This window comes from Microtus pennsylvanicus, chromosome 6 (assembly GCF_037038515.1).
Source record: "Microtus pennsylvanicus isolate mMicPen1 chromosome 6, mMicPen1.hap1, whole genome shotgun sequence".
Taxonomy (NCBI): Eukaryota; Metazoa; Chordata; class Mammalia; order Rodentia; family Cricetidae; genus Microtus; species Microtus pennsylvanicus.
The window spans coordinates 116919218-116941465 of NC_134584.1; the positions used below are offsets into that span (position 1 = coordinate 116919218).

Genomic DNA, 22248 nt, shown 5'->3' on the forward strand with positions numbered 1-22248 from the left:
ACAGCATCTTCATTGCCTATGGATCACTTAGGAAGTCATTGTGCACATCTTATTGGTGGTCCCAAACCCAAGGCCTCAGGATGGCATGTACGTGGTTCAGACCTTAGCCTGTATCTTTCCAGATCAGAAGATCTCAGGACGATGGGGCTTGGGCTCAGATGGTCTCTGTCTTAGAGTTTCTATTGCTGCAAAGAGACATCACGGCCGCAGCAACTCTTATAAAGGAAAACATTTAATTGGGGCTGGCTTACAGTTCAGAGGTTTAGTCCATCATCATCATGGCGGGAAGTATGGTAGAATACAGGCAGACTTGGTGCTGGAGAGGAGCTGAGAGTTCCACATCGGCACCCTCAGGCAGCAGGAAGGAAGAATGAGACACTGGGCCTGGCTTGAGCATCTAAGACCTCAAAGCCCGCCCCCCATGACACACTTCCTCCAACAAACCCACACCCACTCCAACAAGGGCACATACCCTACTAGCGCCACTCCCTAATTGCTTGTGGGGGGGCATTTTTGTTTAAGTGACCACAGTTTCCTAGTGTGAACTGTGTACAGTACTGCCTCCCTGACACGGCTCATTTTGTCCTTCAGGTACCTCACCGGGGACCAGCTGCGTAGTGAGTCCTCCACAGAAGCATATATCCGCTGCCTGCGTGCTGGCTGTCGCTGCATAGAGTGTGAGTATTCTGTCCTGGCCAAGAAGGCACGATGAGCAGAACCACGAAGCCCAGCATTTGTTTTTCGGTGTTAAAGACTTCAATATTGGTGGGAGAGCAGGGAAGGGAGACAGGCTGAGGGGTCCTCATGCAGAGCAATTCTAGGGAAGAAGATGATGAGGTTTTTCCCCTAGATGATAGTTGTCCCGAAGCAAGAATTGACGTCTATCTGGGAAGGAGGTTGGGACATCTAGAAAGTGTCCTGATACACTGGGCAGCTGGGGGCCAGCAGCAGGGGTTACTTTCTGCTAAGAGGAACACAGATATACATCCCTGTTAGCATGACACGCCCAGGGGCCACTTGTCTACAGGTGAGGCCTTGAGAGCCACCGTGAAAGGGACTGTGGTAGTGCACACCTTTAATCCCAGCACTCAGGAGGCAGAGGCAGGTAGATCTCTTGTGAGTTCGAGGCCAGCCTGGTCTACAAGAGCTAGTTCAGGACAGGCTCCAAAGCTACAGAGAAACCTTGTCTCAAAAAACCCAAACACACACACACACACACACACACACACACACACACACACACACACACACACAGAGAGAGAGAGAGAGAGAGAGAGAGAGAGAGAGAGAGAGAGAGAGAGAGAGAGAGAGAGTCAGGTACAGCTGTGGCCAGGCAGGTAGCAGACCCTTGTTTCTGTCTGCCTTTCTTATCACCTCTATGGCTCTTGTGTGTGTGTGTGTGTATACACGAGCATGTGTGTTTACATGTGTGTGCATCACCATGTGCTTAAACACCAGAAGTTGACAATCACTGTTCAGAAGGAAGGGTCTCTCAGTGAACCTGTAGCTCTAGTCTAGCTGACTAGCTTGTCCCCATGGATCCCTTGCCTCCACTTGCCCAGCATCTACATGGGTTCTGGGGATTTGAACTCTGGTCCTCATGCTTGTACAGCAAATGCTTTATCTCTTGAACTATCTGTTCAGCTCATCTTTGGGGCTTTCTTTCCTAACCTGATTAGTATCCTATCACTGTTACAAACCCCCTGAGATAATGAACTTAGTGATGGTGGAAGGTTTATTGTTTTCTTCTGGTTTTGTATCTTGGATTCAGAGCATTGTTTTGGGGGCTTCTGACGACAGGCCATGACAAGAAAATGTGGTAGAGCCAATGCTTCCACCAAACTAGGAGAGGAAGAGGAATAAGCTGGGCTCTCACCACCCCTGTCAAGGATATCCCCCTCAGTGACCCAAGGACCTCCTCCTTGGCCGTATTGAGTGCTCCTTCAGGAACCAACCCTGGTAACATTTTCCTCAGTCATAACCATGTATATGGCTGAGAAAACAGTCCAGACCACAGACCATGCCTCCAGTGTTTTCAAACCTGCTTATCCTGTGCCAAAGTGGCGTGGCAGTTACATACGTACCTCCTGGGTTTAGTTTTTTCTCTCTGAGAAAAAAATGTGAGAAAATGAAGTCACAAGCCCCCAGCTCCTGTGTCCTGGGGGTTGTTCAAGCCCCCACAGTCTTATTCTGTTTGCATAATTTACCACAAACCTTTAAGAAACTGGCTCATTGCTCCGTGCTGTTTCTCCTGGTGAGGGGGAGCCTCGAACAGCTGACACGGGAAACTAGAACCTGTTGGGAACATCTTACAAAGGAAGATGCACGGGAAGGAGTGTTTTAGGGAAGCATGTTGAGTTCTGTGATCCGGTAGATAATGACCACGTGTGTGCGGATAAGCCTGGGTCAGCCCTGGGAACGGAGCTGGTGTGGGTACCTACCTGGTCTAGCCTCATGTTTTCAGCCCAGCCACATGTCCTGTCTGCCTGCTCCCTCTTGGTACCTGTGCTGGCTGGTGCTGAGCCACCTGTGGTTTCTCCCCAGTGGACTGCTGGGACGGGCCTGACGGGAAGCCCATCATCTACCACGGCTGGACACGGACCACCAAGATCAAGTTCGATGATGTTGTTCAGGCCATCCGAGACCATGCCTTTGTTACCTCCAGGTCAGTGGCTGATTTTCCAGAGGCGTGTCTGTAAGGGGAAAGCTGATAGGGCTGGAGAGTGGACAGACAGACAGACGCAGATACACACATACTCACATGCATATACACACTGCCCAGTTCTCCTAAACCCTGGGGAGCCTGGGTTCCATTTGACTAATTATTGGCAGGTGGCCTTTGTAGCTTTATGAAATGATAGTGGTCTTAAGAATTATGTTTATTATTTTAATTATGTGTGTGTGCATGTGTGTATGTGTGTGTGTGTTTGTATGGGTATGTGTGTGTGAGCTCAGGTGCTAGAGTAGGCCAAAGGCCCTGGATCCCCACAGCTGGAGTCACAGGTGGCTGTGAGCGGCCAGATGTGGGTTCTGAGAGCTGAACTGGGGTTCTCTGGAAGAGTATTATGAACTCTCCACCCCTGAGCCATCTCTTTAGACCCCATGAGACTGCGTTCTAGGTGCTTTTTTCCCAGTTTGAGTCTGTGAATGGTCCGCCTTTGTGGTTCTTTGCCGTGATTACCACATCTTACCAGTCATGGTGATGACTGCATGGACCTCACAGGGCCGTAAGACTAAAATGGCGTGAGGCATGCTACGTGCTTAGTGTCGCACGTGGTCAGCATTCAGTAAACAGGCTCGGATGTTTTTGAGGCAATTCCTGCTCACATTCCTTGAGTTGGGTAGGGGTGGGGCTGGACTGGGGCAGGGCTTCTGTGAACGTCTTTTCCTGCACCAGGATGCCTTTTAGTTAGTCTGCAGGGCTCTCATGTTCCCTTCTCCACACAGCCCTTTCTTGGGCGTCCCTCCCTCCATCAGCTACTGAAGCCCAGAGGGACTCGGTGTTCACAAAGATGGTATAGCATCTACTCCGACTCTGTCAGCTTCCTGTCATGATGAAAAGACGCCGCTGCCATGGATTTATAAAGAGGGGGGCTCATTTGGGAACCATGTTTTGGAGGTCCCAATTACTGACTTATTACCTGTCCTGCCCCAGTGCCTGAGACATGGGCGTTTGCTCACCAGTGTGGGCAATTACAAGGTTCCTGCTTCCCGTCTCCTGGCTGACTCTGTCCTCTGCCCCTTGCAGCTTCCCCGTGATCTTGTCCATCGAGGAGCACTGCAGTGTGGAGCAGCAGCGTTACATGGCCAAGGTGTTCAAGGAAGTGTTAGGAGACCTGCTGCTGACGAAGCCCACGGAGGCCAGCGCTGACCAGCTCCCCTCGCCCAGCCAGCTTCGCGAGAAGATCATCATCAAGGTAGGTATACGTGTGGGGGCCCCTGTCTACTGGGGGGGGCATCCTTAAGGACCCAATGCCAGACTCGAGGTCTCGCCTTCTATACTTTGTCTCTGATCTTGGGCCAAACCTTGATCATGTAACCTCTCGGTGCCCCTGTGCCCTTCTGGAAATGGTGTGTGTGTGTGTGTGTGTGTGTGTGTGTGTGTGTGTGTGTGTGTGTGAGATATTGAACCTAATTACCTTGTTACCTCGGTAACAAGGAACAGCTGTGAGAGGGTACGTGCAGCATGCTTGGCACCACGTTCATCCTCTCAATTCTAACTCGGGAGTGGGGGTGGTGGGTTCCTGCCAGCCTGGGCTACCTAGTGAGACCCAATTTTAGAACAAAAACAAATGGAACTCATCCGTTCTTGGGTACACCTCACCAGGCCTGATGTGAGCCAGTCTTGTGTGAGCGTTGGAGGGATTCCAGTGGCCCAGGTCCCATTCCTGCCCTTGGGAGCTCTCAGACTCTGTGGGGGTATGGATAGCTGCTTAAAAAGGGTGTGAGTGGCAGCGGGATGCTGAGGCTGGCATTCCTGTTCTGTGGAGGGGATGCGTGATTTTATCTGCCCTCGGGAACTTCAGCCTTTGCATATTTGTGTTAGTGTAAAGAGACCAGATAAATAGTGGAATAAAGCATGCACGAATTTATATTCCTCATTAAGAGGTAGAATATTCTAGGAGCTTGGGGCTTGGCTCCCAAAGGGCTTTGGGGACCAAGGATGCTAACATCCTCCTGTCTCTACAGGGCAGAGGTTTTCAGTGGGGCTTCCATAGACCCTCTAAGAAGTGACAGTTAGAATTTAGCAAGGGGGAAGGGACATGGGAAATACTGCATCTTATTGACCTACAAGTCTCAGTAACATTTTTTCCCCTTTCACTCAGTCCCCACCCTCCCTTCAAGCCCACTCTAAAGCATATGAAAACAGAAGCATGACTCCTGCTGAAAAAGAGGCAGGGATGGGAAGGGAGAGGGATGGGCTAATTTTAGACTGAGTAGCAAGCAGGGTACCCCTGAGGGAGGAGAGGTCTCCAAGAATGGAGCTGAGATTACAGGGAATGCTGAGCCATCAACGGATCTGAGGTAGCAGAGAGCAGGTGCTTGCTGGGTGGCTGAGGGCGGGTGAATTCTTGCTCCTCAAAGACTCTGAACTTGGGTCTTTAGCGAGGAGGGCTATGTAAACTTTCTCCCCTTCAGCATAAGAAGCTGGGCCCCCGAGGTGATGTCGATGTCAACGTGGAGGACAAAAAAGATGAGCACAAGACCCAGGGAGAGCTGTACATGTGGGACTCCATTGACCAGGTGGGCCTGGGTCCCCCCGCCCCCCGTGCCCCCAGAGCTGTGGGTGCTGACTCTCAGCTGTCTGGGTCCCCCTGCCCCTGCCCCAGAGCTGTGGGTGCTGACTCTCAGCTGTCTGGGTCCCCCTGCCCCTGCCCCAGAGCTGTGGGTGCTGACTCTCAGCTTCTGGGGGTATCCTCCAGAGCTGTGGGTGCCAACTCTCAGCTGCCTGGATCCCCCAGTCCTCTCAGAGCTGTGAGTGCTGACTCAGCTGCTTGGGAGGTTCCCCCCCAGAGCTGTGAGTGCTGATTCTCAGCTGTCTGGGGGTCCCCCCACCCCGCAGAGCTGTAGGTGCTGAGTCTCAGCTGTCTGAAAGTCCCCCTCCCAGAGCTATGGGTGCTGACTCTCAGCTGTCTGGGTCCCCCTCACACAGAACTGTGGGTGCTAAGTCTCAGGTGTCTTAGGCTCCCGCCATAAAGTCTGGCACTATCCCTGCCTTTGCCCTGTGTGGAGCTGTGTGCCTTGTCTTCTTACTGCATTGTAATGCCTTCAAATAACTTCTTATTCAATTTAATATGTACTTAAACACAGACCAGCACAGTAGACTGCCACACACCCTAGACTCATGACTCTCAGGACGCATCACAACTGAGTGTCCTTTACCCCTTGTTCTGCCTTGGTCTTGTAGGGACCTTTCCCAAACAGGAGCATCTGCTGTAACCACAGCAACCAGAACATCCGCAGTGCTGTGACACTGTCAGCTTGTTGTGGACCGTATTTCTGCTTCACCCCTTGCCCGCTGTGTTAGGCAGATGTTCGTCACAGTGACCAAGTGCCCCTCTGAGAAAGCCGCTTGGGGAAAAGAGGGGTTCTTTTGGCTCTTGATCTTGGAAGCTTCAGTTCAGACCACTTGCTTCTGTGTTCGTTCATTGTGAGGCAGAGCATTCCGATGGGGAATGTGTGGAGGAGCCAAGTGGCTCACCTCGTGGTGGATGGGAGCTGATAAGGGATAAGAGGTCAGCCCTTTAGAGGCATGGCCTCAGTGGCTCCTCCTTCAGCCAGCCCAAGCTTCCAACTGTCTATACAGTTATGAGCTTATCAATGAATTGATTAACACTTTTATGAAATGGGTGCCCAGTGGCCTGGTCCCCCCTGAACCCTCTCGCTTATAAGCAACCCTTTATTACATAGTCCTTGTAGGAACAGGTTTTGGTTTGAACTATAACATTCACTAATAATATCCTTTTCCCAGCATATATATTAGCAATCTTAACTTGCGGTTGCCTTCTGATCTGAAATTGTCCCACCCCAGATCACCATCATTATCTTTATTATTATTGTTGTTGTTATTATTATTTGTGGTGGAGTAAAAATTTCAAGCTTTAAATGCTTCTTCCACACCTCCTGGCATCCAGATTCACCTGAATTTATCCCATATCCATTCTAGTATCCTATAAATGAAATGAAATAGAAAATAAATATGAAATAGATAAAATTTAAGTAAATCAGAATGAAATGTCACATACATACACACAGTGGAGTCTAATTCAGCCTCTAAGAATGAAATTGTATCATTTACATCTGGAGATTGGGATTTTAAGAGATAAATAAGAATATCGATGCTTTATCTCATATATTTTTAAACTCGAGAGTTTTAAAAATACTTATATATCTGGCAGCTGGAGAGATGACTTGGTTAATAACATTTGCTGCTCTTCCAGAGTACATGAGTTTGGTGCCCAGCATCCATGTTGGGTGGCTCACAACCATCTGTAGTTCCAGCTCCAGGGGATCTTCTGCCCTCTTCTGGCCTCCATGGGTGCGCGCGCACACACACACCAACCAACCAACAAAAAACCCTTTCAAAATATATTTATTTATTATGTATTTGTTACATATAACTTCATGTAAATATAAATATACCTAGATTTCCATGTGTTTCCTGTGCGGGAGTGATGTAGAAGTAGATGAGACCCTATTTGAAACTTGCTCTGTAGACCAGGCTGGTCTCTAACTCACAGAGATTCACCTGCCCCTGAGTGCTGGGATTAAAGATGTACACCACTGTGTCCAGCAAAAAACATTATTCTATACAATAATTTAAAACAATTGGTGAAATGTAAACATGTTGTTAGGTCAGTTGGCTGAAGTGATCCAGAAAGGCTTACAGAGCAGGCTGTGGACACAGCTCCGTGGCAGAGCCCTTGCCTAACATGCACAAGGTCCTGGGTTCGATCCCCAGGACTGGGAAAAGTTAGGTGAATTGGGGAAAGCTATTCACGAGGTGGCATAGTCTCCTCTTCCCTGCAAACTGGCAGCGAAGCAGAGACTCCTTATTCCCGCCTGCTCCTAGACGCTGATTTAAAAAGTCCTGAGAAATCCCTAGAATCCAGAAGTAGATGTTTTAAAGAGCAGATCTTGTAAAATCATCATCAATGTGAAAACTGGGGCAGGGCAGTCCCCAGTGAATGCTGGGGTGCTGTCCCGCAGGTCCCTAGAGTCAATAGGGCTGAAACCTTGGGGGAGACTAACGGCAGCCTGGCTCTCTAGAAATGGACTCGCCACTACTGTGCCATCGCTGACGCCAAGCTGTCCTTCAGTGACGACATTGAACAGACTGTGGAGGAGGAGCTGGTCCAGGTAGGTGAAGAATCCCCACCTGGAGACTTAGTGTATGTCTTATCATATCTGGGCTGGCCAAGCATCCTCATCCAGAAGGAGTGACTGCTTTGAGTAGCCATACTTAACTAGCTCTTCCTGATTGGCTAGCTGACCCTAGGGCTTAACCAATAAGATTCAAGGTTCTTTCCTCCTCCCTGACTGGCCAAAGATCTAGGACCAGCGTTCCCTGGGGAAGGTGATGGGCCCGTCCCCTGCTCTGCCTTCGAGCTGCTGCCTTTCTTTGGGCTTTTCTCGAGTCCAGCCCAGCGTGAGCTCAGGCTTCTGGTTGTCAGGAGAGGGCAGTGGGCGCTGTCACAAGCTGTAATGACTCCTTGTGGTTCAGGACACTCCTCCCACGGAGCTGCATTTTGGGGAGAAATGGTTCCACAAGAAAGTGGAGAGGAGGACCAGCGCAGAGAAGCTGCTGCAAGAATACTGTGCTGAGACAGGGGCCAAGGATGGCACCTTCCTGGTGCGGGAGAGCGAGACCTTCCCCAATGACTACACCCTCTCCTTCTGGTAAGGCCCCCTTCCTCCAAGACTGGTGGGCGGGAGGTGGTGTGGTCAGGCTGCTCTCCTGCCTGGCTCTGATGAAGTCCCTGTCCTGTTCCCGACAGGCGGTCTGGTCGGGTGCAGCACTGTCGAATCCGGTCCACCATGGAGGGTGGGGTCATGAAGTACTACCTGACAGACAACCTCACGTTCAACAGCATCTACGCCCTCATCCAGCACTACCGTGAGGCACACCTACGCTGTGCAGAGTTCGAGCTGCGGCTCACTGACCCGGTGCCCAACCCCAACCCACACGAGTCCAAGCCGTAGGTTCTGGGATTGGGTGGAAGGTACCCCACCCACATGGGTCATACCCACCAGGTGCCTGTATGGGGTTTTCATTTCCAGGAGCCCATTCAGTTTGGCCCTTTGGGGACATTAGGATTCCTGAGGACCACCATGAGGCCTCTTCCTGCCAGCCAGACTTTTGTCCCATTCTCTTTCTTCTCTCACTTGCTCGCTCTTTAAAATATTTATTTTATTTATGTGTATGTGTGTGGGGGTCTCTGTGTGGGTATTTGCATGAACAGTGCTCATGGAGGCCAGCAGAGGGAGCTGGAGCCCCTGGAGCTAGAGTTATACGAGGTTATGAGCTGTCTGACATGGATCCTGGACACTGAACTCAGGTCCTCTTGCAAGAGTTGTATGACTTTTTTTTTAAGTTAAAAAGTTATGAGTAGTTTTGCCTGCATGTATTTATGTGCGCTGTGTGTACGATGCCCACAGAGGCCAGGAGAGGGTGTCAGATCCTGTAGACCTAGAATCACAGACAGTTACCAGCCACTGTGTGGGTGCTGGGAACATAACTGGATCCTCTGCAAGAGCCATTAGTGCTCTTAATTGCTGAGCTATCTCTCCAGGCCCCCTTTTGTCGCTGTTGTTTTTCAAAATAGTGTTTCTCTGTGTAACCCCAACTGTCCCAGAACTCGCTCTGTAGACCAGGCTGGCCTCGAACTCACAGAGATCCACCTTCCTCTGTCTCCTGAGTGCTGGGATTAAAGGCGTACGCCACCACCGCCTGGCTTTTTTTTTCTCCAGCTCTCACTTTCTCTTTTCTTTTCTCCTCTCCATGGCTTCCTCTCCCTTCCTTCTTTTTCAGCACCCTGAGGTCTGGAGCTCTGATTTCAGAGGTTGGGTTGAGCCTTCTGTGTCTGTGCTTGTCAGGGCTCCTTCTTGTGGCCAAAGGAAACTGAAGAGCAATCACGAAGGCCTGTTCTTCTCGTTTCTTTATCCGCTAAGGAGCCTTGCAGGCCATGCCTGGCAAAGAGGTCAACCTCTAGAAATGCAAGAAAATCTTTAGGCAGGTGTTTTATTTTGGAGGAAGCTGGATAATAATAATAATAATTATTATTATCATTATTTCCTATTTATACCAATTGCCTTTCAAAACCTGTCATCTAGTAGCTTTCGTAACCAAAGTCTTTCTGAACCTTCCCTGTGTTCCGTGTCCCGGATGACCCGAGGTACACTGTTGTAGTTCTGCCAGCCTTTGGGGCTGGGCAGGCGGGCACAGATGAGAAGACTTACTCTCCTAAGTTTCATATAGACCTCCTAATATTCCTCGGGGGGGGGGGGACGCTCTGACTTCCCTCCAGTCATGTTGGCTCAGTCTCATAATCTCAGCTGGTTGGGAGGCTGAGCTGTAGGCAGATGGCAAGTTCAAGGCCAGCTAGGGTTATATAGCAGTGTCTGAAGAGAGCTTAACAAGATCCTGCCTCAAATGAAATGAAAAAGCATAAAGCTGAGGGTATAGTCCGTGGGAGAGTGCTTGCCTGGCATGCATGTGACCTTAGATTATTCCCCAGTGCTGCAATAAAATAAAACAGGAAAATTGAATAAGAATCGCTGTCTTTGGAGGTGCATATGGCTGGGGAAGTCCCGGTGTAATTTCTGTGTCTGTTTCCTCGGTCAGGCCCTAGGTGTCCCTGCCTGTTGGTATTTTGTCTCCTGCTGGCTCTCAGCTAGGAGGGTTCTCACCAGCTTGTTGTCCTGTTCTGGGCACAGGTGGTACTACGACAGGCTGAGCAGGGGCGAAGCAGAGGACATGCTGATGCGGATTCCCCGAGACGGAGCCTTCCTCATCCGGAAGCGGGAGGGGACCGATTCCTACGCCATCACCTTCAGGTAGGTGCCACCTGTTTCAGGCAGGCCGGCGCTGTTGTTTATGTGGGGGTTAGTGCTCCCCAGAGGAGGTGGGAGGATAGCTATGGGACCCAAGGAAGGGAGTTTCGGGTGGAGGCAGAGATGCCGCTCCGTGTCCTTGACCCCATTGCTAATGGTGAGGACAGCAACAAGAAGGATGTATATCCCAAGTACTAGGCATAGTCAGTCAGTCAGTCAGTCTGTCTGTCTGTCTGTCTGTCTGTTGAGATAGGGTCTCACTATGTAGCTCTTTGTAACCTGGAACTCACAGAGGTCTGCCTGCATCTCTCTCCCTGTGAATGTGGGGATCAAAGGTGTGTGCCGCCACCTCTGTCCATATTTGTAGTGTGGCGTTTCAGCTCATGTATGCACGAGTCATGACAACCTTGGGGTAATTAGTCTGTCCATTGCCTTAGAGTTCTGTCATTTCTTTATGGTGTATACACAGGGAAGGTTCTTACTCTTTAAATTTATTTCTGTTTGTTTGCTTGTTTCTTTATTTCTGAGTGTATTTTGCCTGCATGTATATCTGTGTATCACATGTGTGCCTGGTGCCCTTGGAGGTCAGAAACAGAGAGTCAGATCCCCTGGAACTGGTGTTAATAGACAGTTGTGAGCTGTCATGTAGGGGCTGGGAATCGAACCCAGATCCTCTGGAAGAGCAGAACCTCCCCAGTCTGCACATTCTTTGCTGTGAAATTAGGATTGAGCTCAATTTCTCTTACTCTTTTAAATTAGTAAGACTGAGGAATCTGTTTGCCTGTCCTGTTTTGAATCTTTTCTGCCTCATGTTTCAAACAGATGAGAAAAAAAAAACCTTACCTCCTTTTGGAAAAAGAGTCTTTGCAACTTTGGGCTACTGGGGACAAGATTCAAGGACTTGGGAACTGATGGAGGTTTTAGAGCTCAGAAAACAGTTTGTGGAAGGACCGTGAAGCAAACAATTTAGCGTTCACAGGCTGCATGGACCCTGCTGCAGCTATGCAAGAGAAGACCACAGCATAGACTCAAATGAACAGTGAACATGGTTCAATAAAACTTTATTAAAAAAGACAAGGGGAGCCATGTTTAGCTTGTGGGTCATAGCAGGGCACCTCAATCAAGTTGATTGAAGAAGAGCTGGGTGCTGATCATCCCATATGGATTCTTCCAGATCCGAACTGAAAACATCTCCCGTCTCATGTTCCATAGGAGGACTGAATTCTGTCTATTTCAGTCCCGTAAGGGTGAATAACAAGGTTGTGGCCGATTGGTGCTTCTTATGTGGCGATTGTGTAGCTGCTAGCATCCTTGGTTGCTAATCCTTTGTGGTCCTCCCTCTTAAGGGCCAGGGGCAAGGTGAAACACTGTCGCATCAACCGGGATGGCCGGCACTTTGTGCTGGGGACCTCTGCCTACTTTGAGAGCCTGGTGGAACTTGTCAGCTACTATGAAAAGCATGCGCTCTATCGCAAGATGAGGCTGCGCTATCCCGTGACCCCTGAGCTCCTGGAGCGATATAATATGGTAGGTTGACTCTCTCGGGAATTGAGTTAGTTATTGCACAGACTAAATTGTATATATGCAATATGCACACTCTTATATACATACCATGTGTCTGGTACGGGATGTCCTGGGGATGCTGAATTAGCCGCAGCACACCAAGACCCTGCCTTCATGCTACCCACAGTCACACGGCCAATGTCAGATGGGATTACATGCTAAAGAGGAAAGGCTGGGAGGGCACAGGAGTGTATACAGAGATGGGGCAATGGCTGCAGTTTTCAGAGGTTCTGAGGAGATCTTACTGAGGAGGAGGGAGCTATGTGGACATCTGGAGGAGGAAGGACTGCAGGGGCAAAAGCCTTGAGGGGGTAGGATGCGGGCATGAAATGAGCTTCCCTGGAGTGATGAGTGATGGGGATGGGGACTGAGAGGAGGGTTCATGTAGGGTCTGATGGGCCATTGTAAGTCCCTTCTCCTGCTTGTACCATTCTGAGTCCTGCTTGTACCATTCTGAGTGCAGGAGAGACCCGATACAGTTGCTATAGCATCTCACTTCTTGTCAGAAGGTTCTCTTGATTTCTTGAGAAGAGATTGACTCTGAAGGCTGGTTAGTACCAACTGTCAACTTGACACAGCCTAGAATCAGCAGGAAGAAAGTCTTAAGAGAGAAATTTTCTAGGACAGCTGAGGACATGTCTGTGGGGGACCGTCTTGACTGTTAATTGGGTAGGAGGGTCCCTCCCGTTGTGGGTAGCACCATTCCCTAGGCAGTGAGTCCAGAACTCCTCACTACGAGAGGAGAAAACTGGCTGAGTTTAAGTAATCAAGGATGTATGTATTTATTTTCTCTACGCTCTTGACTGTGGATGAGATGATTTGAGTTCCTGCCTTGACGTCCCCACGATGATGGACTGTCTACCTAGAATTACAAGGAAACCCTTTCTTCTCTAAGGTGGTTTTGGTCAGGATATTTTTTTATCACAGCAACAGAAATCGGTCTAGGACATAGGCCCTAAGACCCTGTGTCCCTCCCATGGGACAGGGAGTGTATATAAAGTCTGCTTTGAGAAAAAGCGGGCTCTAGAAGAGAGAACACATTGTGCCAGAGTGAGGAGTTTTGGTTAGCATGGGCTCCCCTGGAGAGTCCAGACCTTGATAGCAAGAGGAGGAGACACTATGGCGGACAGGGGAGTGGTCAGGGAGGCGCTCTATCAGGACAACACTGTGAAAGGGTGGCAGCTGTGGCCCTGGGTAGAGGGACAGGAAGGCTGGGGGAGGGGCTGGGGCAGGAGAGGGGCCTTGGTGGCTGCTGTTGCAAGCATTAGCATACCACTCCAGGAAAAAGGCCTCACTGGTCTGTTTGCCAATTGCCCTGGTGTAAATCTCTCAAGCCTCGGATGTGTTGTCCTTGGGCAGGGTGTCATGAGGAGTTCCTAGCACCCTGTGGGACATGGAAAGGTGTCTACAACTTCAAGTCTGTTTCCAAATTTGGGGGAACTTCTTTGAAGCTTCTTGCTTTCTCTACCTCTGAGCCAAAGAAAATTCTATGAGGTTCCAATCCTTCTTTCCAAAGAACAGGATGCCCTGAGGAAGCCTGTAGCCTGGCTATGGACATGGGCTGTTCCAGGAACCTAGGATGCCACATTTTCTGTTTGGGTGGTCCTGGGAACTGAATCCAGGGCCTTGCACACGCCAGGCAAGGGCTTCTTCCGCTGAGCCACATTCCCCGAGCCATTTCCATTGACTTTCCTTTGCTCTTTTTTTTGTCTTTCAGGAAAGAGACATCAACTCTCTCTATGACGTCAGCAGGATGTATGTGGACCCAAGTGAAATCAACCCTTCCATGGTAGAGCACCAGTCCCCTCTGTTTGATTGAGAGAGAGTCCCTGCCCCACCACTGGTCTCCATAGCAGCTATAACAGGGAGCGTTCTGGAACATCTGACCGTAACTAAAATTTCTCTTGACAGATGATGATGGGCAGACTGCCATGTGGTTCCATTGAGGTTAATAGAATCTCATCTACATGCAGCCTTGCCTTGCTAGAATCCCGAGTTTCCATGAACCACCTTTGGGCCAAATAGCTTCTAATTAAAAATCTTCCATAATTTTTTTTCCTGCTTACTGACTGAGCCTGAGATGTTTATGAATTATGTCTGCTTCGCTGACCTCCTTGCAAGGCAAATGTTATCTCGGACTTCCACCCTGCCTCTGTCTCATAGATTCATGTAGGTAGAGGTAGATTTTGCTTTTTGCCCCCAGCTCCTCCTTGCTTTGGTTCTGTCTCAAATTTAGTGGGGCAGGCCGGGGCGGAGAAGAGAACTATAGCGGATTTTTTTGTCTGGCACACGATTAGGGTGCAGCTCTCGCTGGTGGGTTCTGTTGAGATCCAAGACTGCAGTTTCTTTTCTTTTTAAAAAAGAAATTCCGAATCCCTCGTGGATGCAGATCTAGAGTGAGAAATGAAGGCGCCAGCAGGGATGTGCAGAGGTTAGCATCAGCTTCTCAGAAGGAAGGCTGCGCTATGATGAGACACTGCTTGCCTATCTGTGTAGGATTTCGACATTTATCCAGCGCCCGCAGAGGAACGTTGATCTGGCCTCCATCTTCCTTACAGGGTGATGGACCCCGTTTTTGCGTCTCTTTCCTTTTAAACATTGCTTCACAAATCAGGGGCTACTGTCTCAAAGGAACTTCAGGCAGATGATAGGGGAGAGCAGGGGCCGTAAGAATGAGGTCGCAGTCCCCATTTCCCAGCCCTGAGCTGGAGATGGAACCTGAGGCCTCCTGTATGCTAGCGAGGCAGGTGATTTATCACTCAGATACATTTCCAGTGGCACCCCCTCCTCCTGACAAGACGGTCTAGATGAGTTGTCTTGGCTGAGCTGGGTACGTTCTCAGAACTAGAAGGATAACATGCAAGATAGCATGTGGTAACATGTAAGGTGTGTTGAAGACAAGTGTCCAGCGTGGTTCTAAGCACTTAGCCTTGGTTAGGTCCTCATGCCAACTCCACAAAGCATGTGCCTCTTTGGTACCCGTTTTATAGCTGAGGGAATTGAGGTTATTCAGTTATTGCCGAGTTCATTGCAGGCGGCTGGACTGGAAGCCAGCTCTCTTGGCCATGTTCCTAAATGTCCACGTAGCGGCTAACTCATTTCTCTATAGTCCGAGGTCCTCTCTCTCTGCCACGACTGTGCCACCCTGTCACCATGAGCCCGGCTCTGGCCTTTACACCAGAATGCCCTGAGGCAGGAGAACATGACTAGTCTGGCCAGTGTCCAGTTGGAGTTCTCCATGACAGAGCTTCTAGAAGGTGCATGGCCATTTATGGAATCTGATAGAGGATGGCAATAGCTTGAAGTCATTGACCTAGGCTCAGCTATTCATTAGTTGCTTGGCCTTCGACAGGCTCTGCATCTCTCTGAGCCCCAGCTTTCTCATCTGTAAAAAGGGCACCGTAGGAGCAGCTCCCTGTTGAAGTGTCTGTGATAATTAATGGAGCCAGTGGCGGGTAAACGGTTCAGGACGACACTCCGGAATGGTGGATGCCTAGGAAATGCAGGGTGTAGCTATTTTTTTTATCATCACATGAACTATTTCATTGAATTTTCTCAGGAACCCTGTGGAGTATATAAAACTTTGATCGCTGTTTCTGATGGGGAAATGGAGGTTTATTGGGTTCCAGCTTGCACAGACTGGAATGGGCTGAGCAACAGTTCCAGCTTCCGGGTCTGATCAGCATCTAGTCTCCCGGAAGTAGTTTTCCTGAGTCCTGTCTCCTTTATCCGGGAGGAGAGGGAAGCTGAGAATCTAAACGTACTCGACAGTTTTAGAGCGTTCCCCATTAGTATTTCCATGCTGTGTGGCGTTCATTCTTTCCATGTGTTTACTAGTGTCAAGCAGCAGGCATCTAGAAAAGTCCTTGAAAATGTTGCCCCACATAAATCCTGTCTTTCTTGCTGCTGATACTGAGCCCAGCTTTTGTTGTTTTGCTGGGGAAAGGGTGGGGGATGTTGAGACAGAGTCTCATTGTTTCGTTCAGGCAGGTCTTGAACTTGTGATCCTCCTGCCTCAGCCTCTCAGATACTGGGGCTACGGGTAGGCACCACTACACCTGGCATCTCAGCTACTCCTGACAACTGTCCATGCTGTGTAGATGGTTAATTGGGGAACCATTCGCCTAAGGAGAAATAGTGATCGAGTTCCCAGCATATCTAAGAAACAGTGTATGATTCTAGGAGAGTCATTGAGTAAAGTTGCTCTTTGGGGACTTCTGAGGTGGTGGTTGTGGCTGAATCTAAGAGGTTGTGTTGAGAAATTAGCAATGTTGCACCTTTGTCCATGGACCCTTTCTCCTTGTTAGGTTACTCGTCTCTCTCCCACTTCCTGGTAACTTTGCTTGACTTTGGCTCCTATGCAATACCAACTCTTGCCAGCAGATGGCTCTGTAACCTTGGCCGCCAACATCTTTCGCTTCCTAATGAGAATTTAATGGTACAGGTTCAGCTTCCCCGTGTCTACTCCTGTCTCCCAACTGTCCTTTTTCTTCCTGTTTTCCCCCAAAGCCTCAGAGGACTGTGAAAGCGCTCTATGACTACAAAGCCAAGCGCAGCGATGAGTTGACCTTCTGCCGTGGTGCCCTTATCCACAATGTCTCCAAGGAGCCAGGGGGATGGTAAGTATGGGGATGGGGAATCTTGGAGGCTAACTTGGCTGGTTTCTTGTGGTGACTCTAAGGAGCTGGGCGGAGTTCTGAGCTCTCTTGTGTCTCACATTCCAACTGGCTTTGACCTATTGTGCTAAGTCCCTGAGATGGTGTTTCTGTGCATGGGCCCTTTGGAAAAATAGATAAAGAACACTGTTGCAGTGCGTCATATAATACAGTCCATATCACCATAAACTCACTGTATTGTTGCAATGGCACCTGCTGTTTGTTGAGGTCCTTTTGTACGCCAGGCACTCTGCTAATTGCTACGTTGCCTAATCCAATCTTCCTGACAGTCCCATGAAGCGAAGACTGCTTTGGGTCGCACGTGGCTGACACAGCCATCGAGACTTCCCAAGGCAGTGTAGTCATTGTGCGGGCTCCAGCGATTATACAGCCTGTGTGTGACTGAAAAAGAAAAGAAACCTAAAACGCTTATGTCTCTATGTGTGTCTATTTGTCCGTATGTGCACCATGCACATGCAGGTACTCAGTCCAGCCCAGAGCATCGAAACCCCTGCAAATGAAGTTACAGATGGTTTGGAGCCACCATGTGGGTGCTGGGAATTGAGCCTGGGTCCTCTATATGAGTGCCTAGATACATCCCCCTGAGTTCCTCTCTCTGCTCGGAGCCCCGCCTCTTCCCTCCTGCCTAGCTATTGGCCATTCAGCTCTTTATTAAACACAGGTGCCTTAGGCAGGTGAAACAAAACATAGACACATCTTCAGGCAGTGTAGACAGATACCCTGCAGCAAGACCCCCTTAATTCCAAACCAGTTCTTACCGACATCAAAGACAGACCAGTGGGCGAGGAGCTGCCTCCCTAGGTCTCTCTGCTGATGTCTCTGTCCCCACAGTGGTGCCCTCTGACCTCCTGTCCCCGGGCAGGAGCTTGGCAGTACCCAAGACTCTCCCCTCTGGGTGGAACAGCCAGAAATCACTCTCAACTCTAGGTGATCCTCCACCATTCTTTTGTCCCTGGATCTGGGGAGTCCCCAGGCACCCGGGGGAGGGAGTATGGGTAAACCTTGGTGAGAACTCCAACGTCACATTGTTCTTCAGCATGTGGGAGGCCTTGTCATGTCCCGTGCCTTTCCTCAGCTCCGATGTGAACTTTCCTAAAACTCCAAGGCTTTTGTCTGGGATACATTAAAAGACAGCACAGATTCATCTGGCAAGGGGCTGTGGGTAAATGCCAGCTGCCACTTACTTCTTTCTTAGATGGCAAGAGGCCCACCTAGTTGTCTATTTGTATCAGATCAGTTGGGGATTGATAAACCAAACCAATTGGGGGGAATGAATAATTTTTGTTTAGGCAGAGACAGTTTGGAGAGTGAAAGCAGTGTGAATATTAAAAATTACATGTGGATAACAGTTATAAAGTTCTTGGTCCTAGAATCCAGGCAGTCCAAGCCTAAGATGGTCTGCAGAAAGGAAGGGGGTGATGGGGGTGCAGAAAGGGCTAGCACTTGGCAGCCACTGTGTGGATGGTGCCACGTGGCCTTGCCTGGCTTGTTCGGGCTGGAGAGGTTAATTAAGTCCTTACCACTGCCGCAGTGTATAAATCTGGTTTCCATGAGGAAGATCTCAGGCAATGGGGAAGGCAGAGATGTATTGTTCCACGTTAGGTTAATGTGTGTCTGCTCGGACAGTGGCCGGCACAGGGGCCAGAGAAGACAGGGGCAGTCACAGAGGGTCCGTAGAGGAGATACTGACAAGTCCTAGGAAGTTAGTAGGCTTGGTTATCAGGTTAGTAGCCTCTTATCGGGCCCGGGAGCTGAGCCTTGTGGAGTAGATGTCAAGTTTGAGTCATAGACAGTCCCTGGGCTCAGACCCAGCTAGGGTGTGGTGCCAGGCTATGGAGGCTGGACTTTGGATGGAGAGCTGTTATGTGGTATGGCTGGAAGTGCTTTTGATAAGAGCCTCTGGCTGCGAAAAGCAGCCCAGTGGGTGGCCTGTTTGATAGAAGGAGGCCCTGCTCTTAGGAATGGACTTGGTGGGGGAGCGTGGGGGTACCCAGTATGGTAAGGTCACAGCACTTCCACAGATTCTGACTGTTTAATACTGAACTGTGAGCTGAGCCTAAGCATGAACACTGTCATACCGCTGCTGTGTGCTGGACACTGTTCAAAGCATTTGGCATACAGAGACCTAGACAGTTCTAATAAATTCCAAGCGGCTCCAGCATTGTCCCATTTTACAGATGAGGAGCCTGCAATACAGAACACTGGTGTAGTCCCCAAAGAAACTGGGATTTCTTTTTCAAAAGTATTTATTTTTATTACTTTTTACATATGAGTAAATATATGCCTCTCTGTGTATGTGCCCGAGAGTGCAGTGCCCATGGAGGCCAGAAGAGGGCAGAAGATCCCATGGAGCTGGAGTTATAGCTACCTGTTATGGATGCTGAGCCATCTCTCCAGCCCCAAGCAACAAGGGTTTCATTGCAGGCCATTTGGCCCCAGAACTTCCCCAGAACCATCCCACAGATGGGGCAGCTGATCTCTGGGAGGGCCTTGGCCCCTGCTAAATCTCTGAAAGCTTCGACTTCACATAGTGTTGCCAATACCACAGTCCAGTCAGGAGTTTTCAGCCATCCGACCATAAGTGTTTTTAAAAGGCACAGACTCCCTTGGACATGCTGTTGTCACACACAGATCGTGACAGCCCTCTCTGGTCACTTGGCCCCTCCAGAGGTGAGCCAGCTAAGCCTTAGGTGTCCGTGCTTCTCCACAGGTGGAAAGGGGACTACGGGACCCGGATCCAGCAGTACTTCCCATCCAACTATGTTGAGGATATCTCAGCAGGTGATGCTGAAGAGATGGAGAAGCAGGTATGTCTCCATCATCTGTTGCTGAGGCCTCTGGAGGAGTCCCTTGAGCTCTCTCGGGGATGTCTCTGCAGAATTTGGCAGTGGAGCAGGCAGAGTGATACAGAAATTGGGACTGGCCCCAAGTTGCAGTGGGTGAAAGTCTCCATGACGAGCCGGTTGTGTTTTAATCAGGCGGTCCTGGGCTGAAAAGCACAGGAGGAGAATTCCCACGGGAGTGGAAGTAGCCAGACAGGGAATTTGTCCTCTGCTCAAAGCAATGTGCAAATGAAACACGTTCGGTTTAGGAAGCCAGACATGCAGAACGTGCTTGGCATGAGGAAGAAACTGTGCCTTGCTGGAAGGTGAGATGGGGCCTTCTGGTGAATTTGTAAGCCAGGCTTCGGTACCTAGCCACCTGTGATCAGGATGCTCTCAGTAGAAGGAGGTGACCCCTTGACTCCACCAGCCTGCCACATCTGTATGTGACGTGGACATACAATCCTTTGGAGCCCGTGGTGTTTATTCCCTAAAATGGCAAGGCAATCAGGAAGGGCTTCCTGGAGGAAGGAACATTGGAGCTTTAAAAGTGAAGCTGGAGTTCATTCGCAAGCGGTGGGCATAGGGAGGCACAACCTAAACCAGAATGTGGTGATGGGAAGCCAGTTGTATCCAGGATGCCTAGATTGGAACAGGGCCAGGGCTAGGAGCCCTCCCTGTCTCTCTGTGCCATCACAAGGCTGGCAGAGGAGGCTGGAATATACAACAATGGCAGCAGCTTCTCCATCTCAGCTGGACCTCAGGATGTTTCCAGGGTGCAACAGGGCTTTGCCCAAGGCTTGGAGAGCCTCGGAAACCAGATGGCCGGCCCCAGCTGCTGTTTTCCAGAGGACATGGGGAGCCACAGAAGGCTCTTGAGCTGGAGGAGCAGCGGGCCAAATGGTCTCGTTTCAAATGCGGATCAGATAAGGGCTCTGCGCTGGGGTTTGAAATTTGTCCGAGAGTTCACAAGGTGTGTTTCTGTGGATTGGAAAATGCGACACAGGGACCATGGGCGCCTCAGCGCTGCTGGGTCCCCGTCCTCTCTGCTTTGGTGTTAGTGCCCTCCCTGCGGACGCTGTAATGAATATGCATTTTCAGCAACGCCAACGGGTCGTGGTGGCGCTAAATGGCCTGCTCCAGAAACCGGTTGTCGTTTTATTATTCTGTTTATGACTACTGAGAATTGGGTTTTGTTTCCTCACAGATTATTGAAGACAATCCCCTCGGGTCTCTCTGCAGAGGCATATTGGACCTTAATACCTACAATGTTGGTATGTACACGTTTTCTTAGCCTGATGCCATTCCAGATCCACCCATTCCACCCCGCCAAGCCTGACTTCAGGATAGCCCAAGCAGAGAGGTGGCTGGCATTAGTCCTGTGCCTCCAAACTTAGGGGGCGTGATGCCTAAAGTCAAATGCATGGGAACCGACGGGGCCCTGAGCCCGCTGCTACCATCTGCTCACACAGGGCCGCCTGGCCCCTAAGAGCACCGGTGACCCAGCTGTTGTCATCCCGTCAACATCTGCCCGTGTCTGCGTGCTTTTCAGAGAGCTCAGCTGTTTCTTGGTCAGCCTGTGGTGGATCATGGGGTTGGAAGTTTTGGCCTCTAAGCTTCTAAGGCTGAGTGCCCGTCTCTTCTCTCTGGTCCCGCCCTCAGCGTGTGTGCCGCCAGGGACGTGATCTGCGGGGAGAGAAGCAATGATTTGCACGGCGCAGCTCCCCATGTTCAGGGCCTGCGCACATTTAAGTGTGTGCATTGCAGCTTCCAAGGCTGCAGCTGCAAGTACGCAAGGAAGATAGGTCCAGGCATAAAGGCCAAGCTCCTTTCTCGGCTGAGCTCCGAGTTCCCACAGCCCACTGATTCTTGAACTGGGTCCCCCCTTTCCTGGGGAGGCCCGAGCATGGTCCCCCCAGATTTCCGTGATAGCAATCCTGAGATCCCCTTCCCAGTACGGCCAACACTTTATTTCTGCCTTTATTTTCTTCCCCCTTTTCCCGGCCTGGGACTCTGGCAGGGAAGGTGGAGGGGTTTTGCTTCAGGTGAGAAGATGGTAAGTCCCTGGCAAGTTCCCAGATGCAACGGGACTCTGTTCTCACCTTTGTAGCTCATGCCCTGTGTTGCCCCCTTCCCTGCATTGTCCTGTTAGGAGACATGACACTGTCACTCAGCTGTGGGGGGCTTGTCATTAGGTTGGATCCGCCTTTCAGCTCTGCCAGCGTGACTTCCCAAATGTTGCTGTCTGTTGCGCCTCAGTTTCTCGAGCTCACTGTAAGATGAATGTAACAGGTCTAGTGTCCCCAGGTCCCCCCGAGGTTTGCTAAAGGCTAGAAAACACACAGTGTAGTCTTCTGCTGGGGATGTAACCTCAGAAAGTGCTGCCGCCAATGCTGGGCAGATCAGGGTAACCATGGTGTTCCTCCCTAAAGTTACCTTCTTTACTTGTCACCTGCAGGCCACCTTGGTATGCACCACCTTGTGGCCACATGGTTCCCAACCTTTCTCCATCCTCCCATGGCTGTCTCTCTGTCTGGGTCTCCACTCTTACCCCCTCCTTTGTCTTCTAGGGACGTTTTTCCTTGGAATTAGGATTTATCCTAGGTGCAGCAATCTTACCTTGAGATAGTTGG

The 22248-nt window shown here is 50.1% G+C and overlaps 1 protein-coding gene across 1 annotated transcript in view; it reads left to right on the plus strand.

Moving 5' to 3' along the window:
* Plcg2 (phospholipase C gamma 2) overlaps positions 1-22248 on the plus strand; it is a 123228-nt gene that overhangs the window by 74819 nt on the left and 26161 nt on the right. The window contains exons 12-24 of the mRNA XM_075977421.1: positions 592-677; positions 2545-2665; positions 3749-3917; positions 5140-5244; positions 7771-7860; positions 8225-8400; positions 8499-8699; positions 10438-10557; positions 11901-12081; positions 13835-13906; positions 16627-16736; positions 19504-19600; positions 20823-20889. Of these exons, the coding sequence (XP_075833536.1) occupies positions 592-677; positions 2545-2665; positions 3749-3917; positions 5140-5244; positions 7771-7860; positions 8225-8400; positions 8499-8699; positions 10438-10557; positions 11901-12081; positions 13835-13906; positions 16627-16736; positions 19504-19600; positions 20823-20889 (1595 nt within the window). The remainder of the gene's footprint in view (positions 1-591; positions 678-2544; positions 2666-3748; positions 3918-5139; positions 5245-7770; positions 7861-8224; positions 8401-8498; positions 8700-10437; positions 10558-11900; positions 12082-13834; positions 13907-16626; positions 16737-19503; positions 19601-20822; positions 20890-22248) is intronic.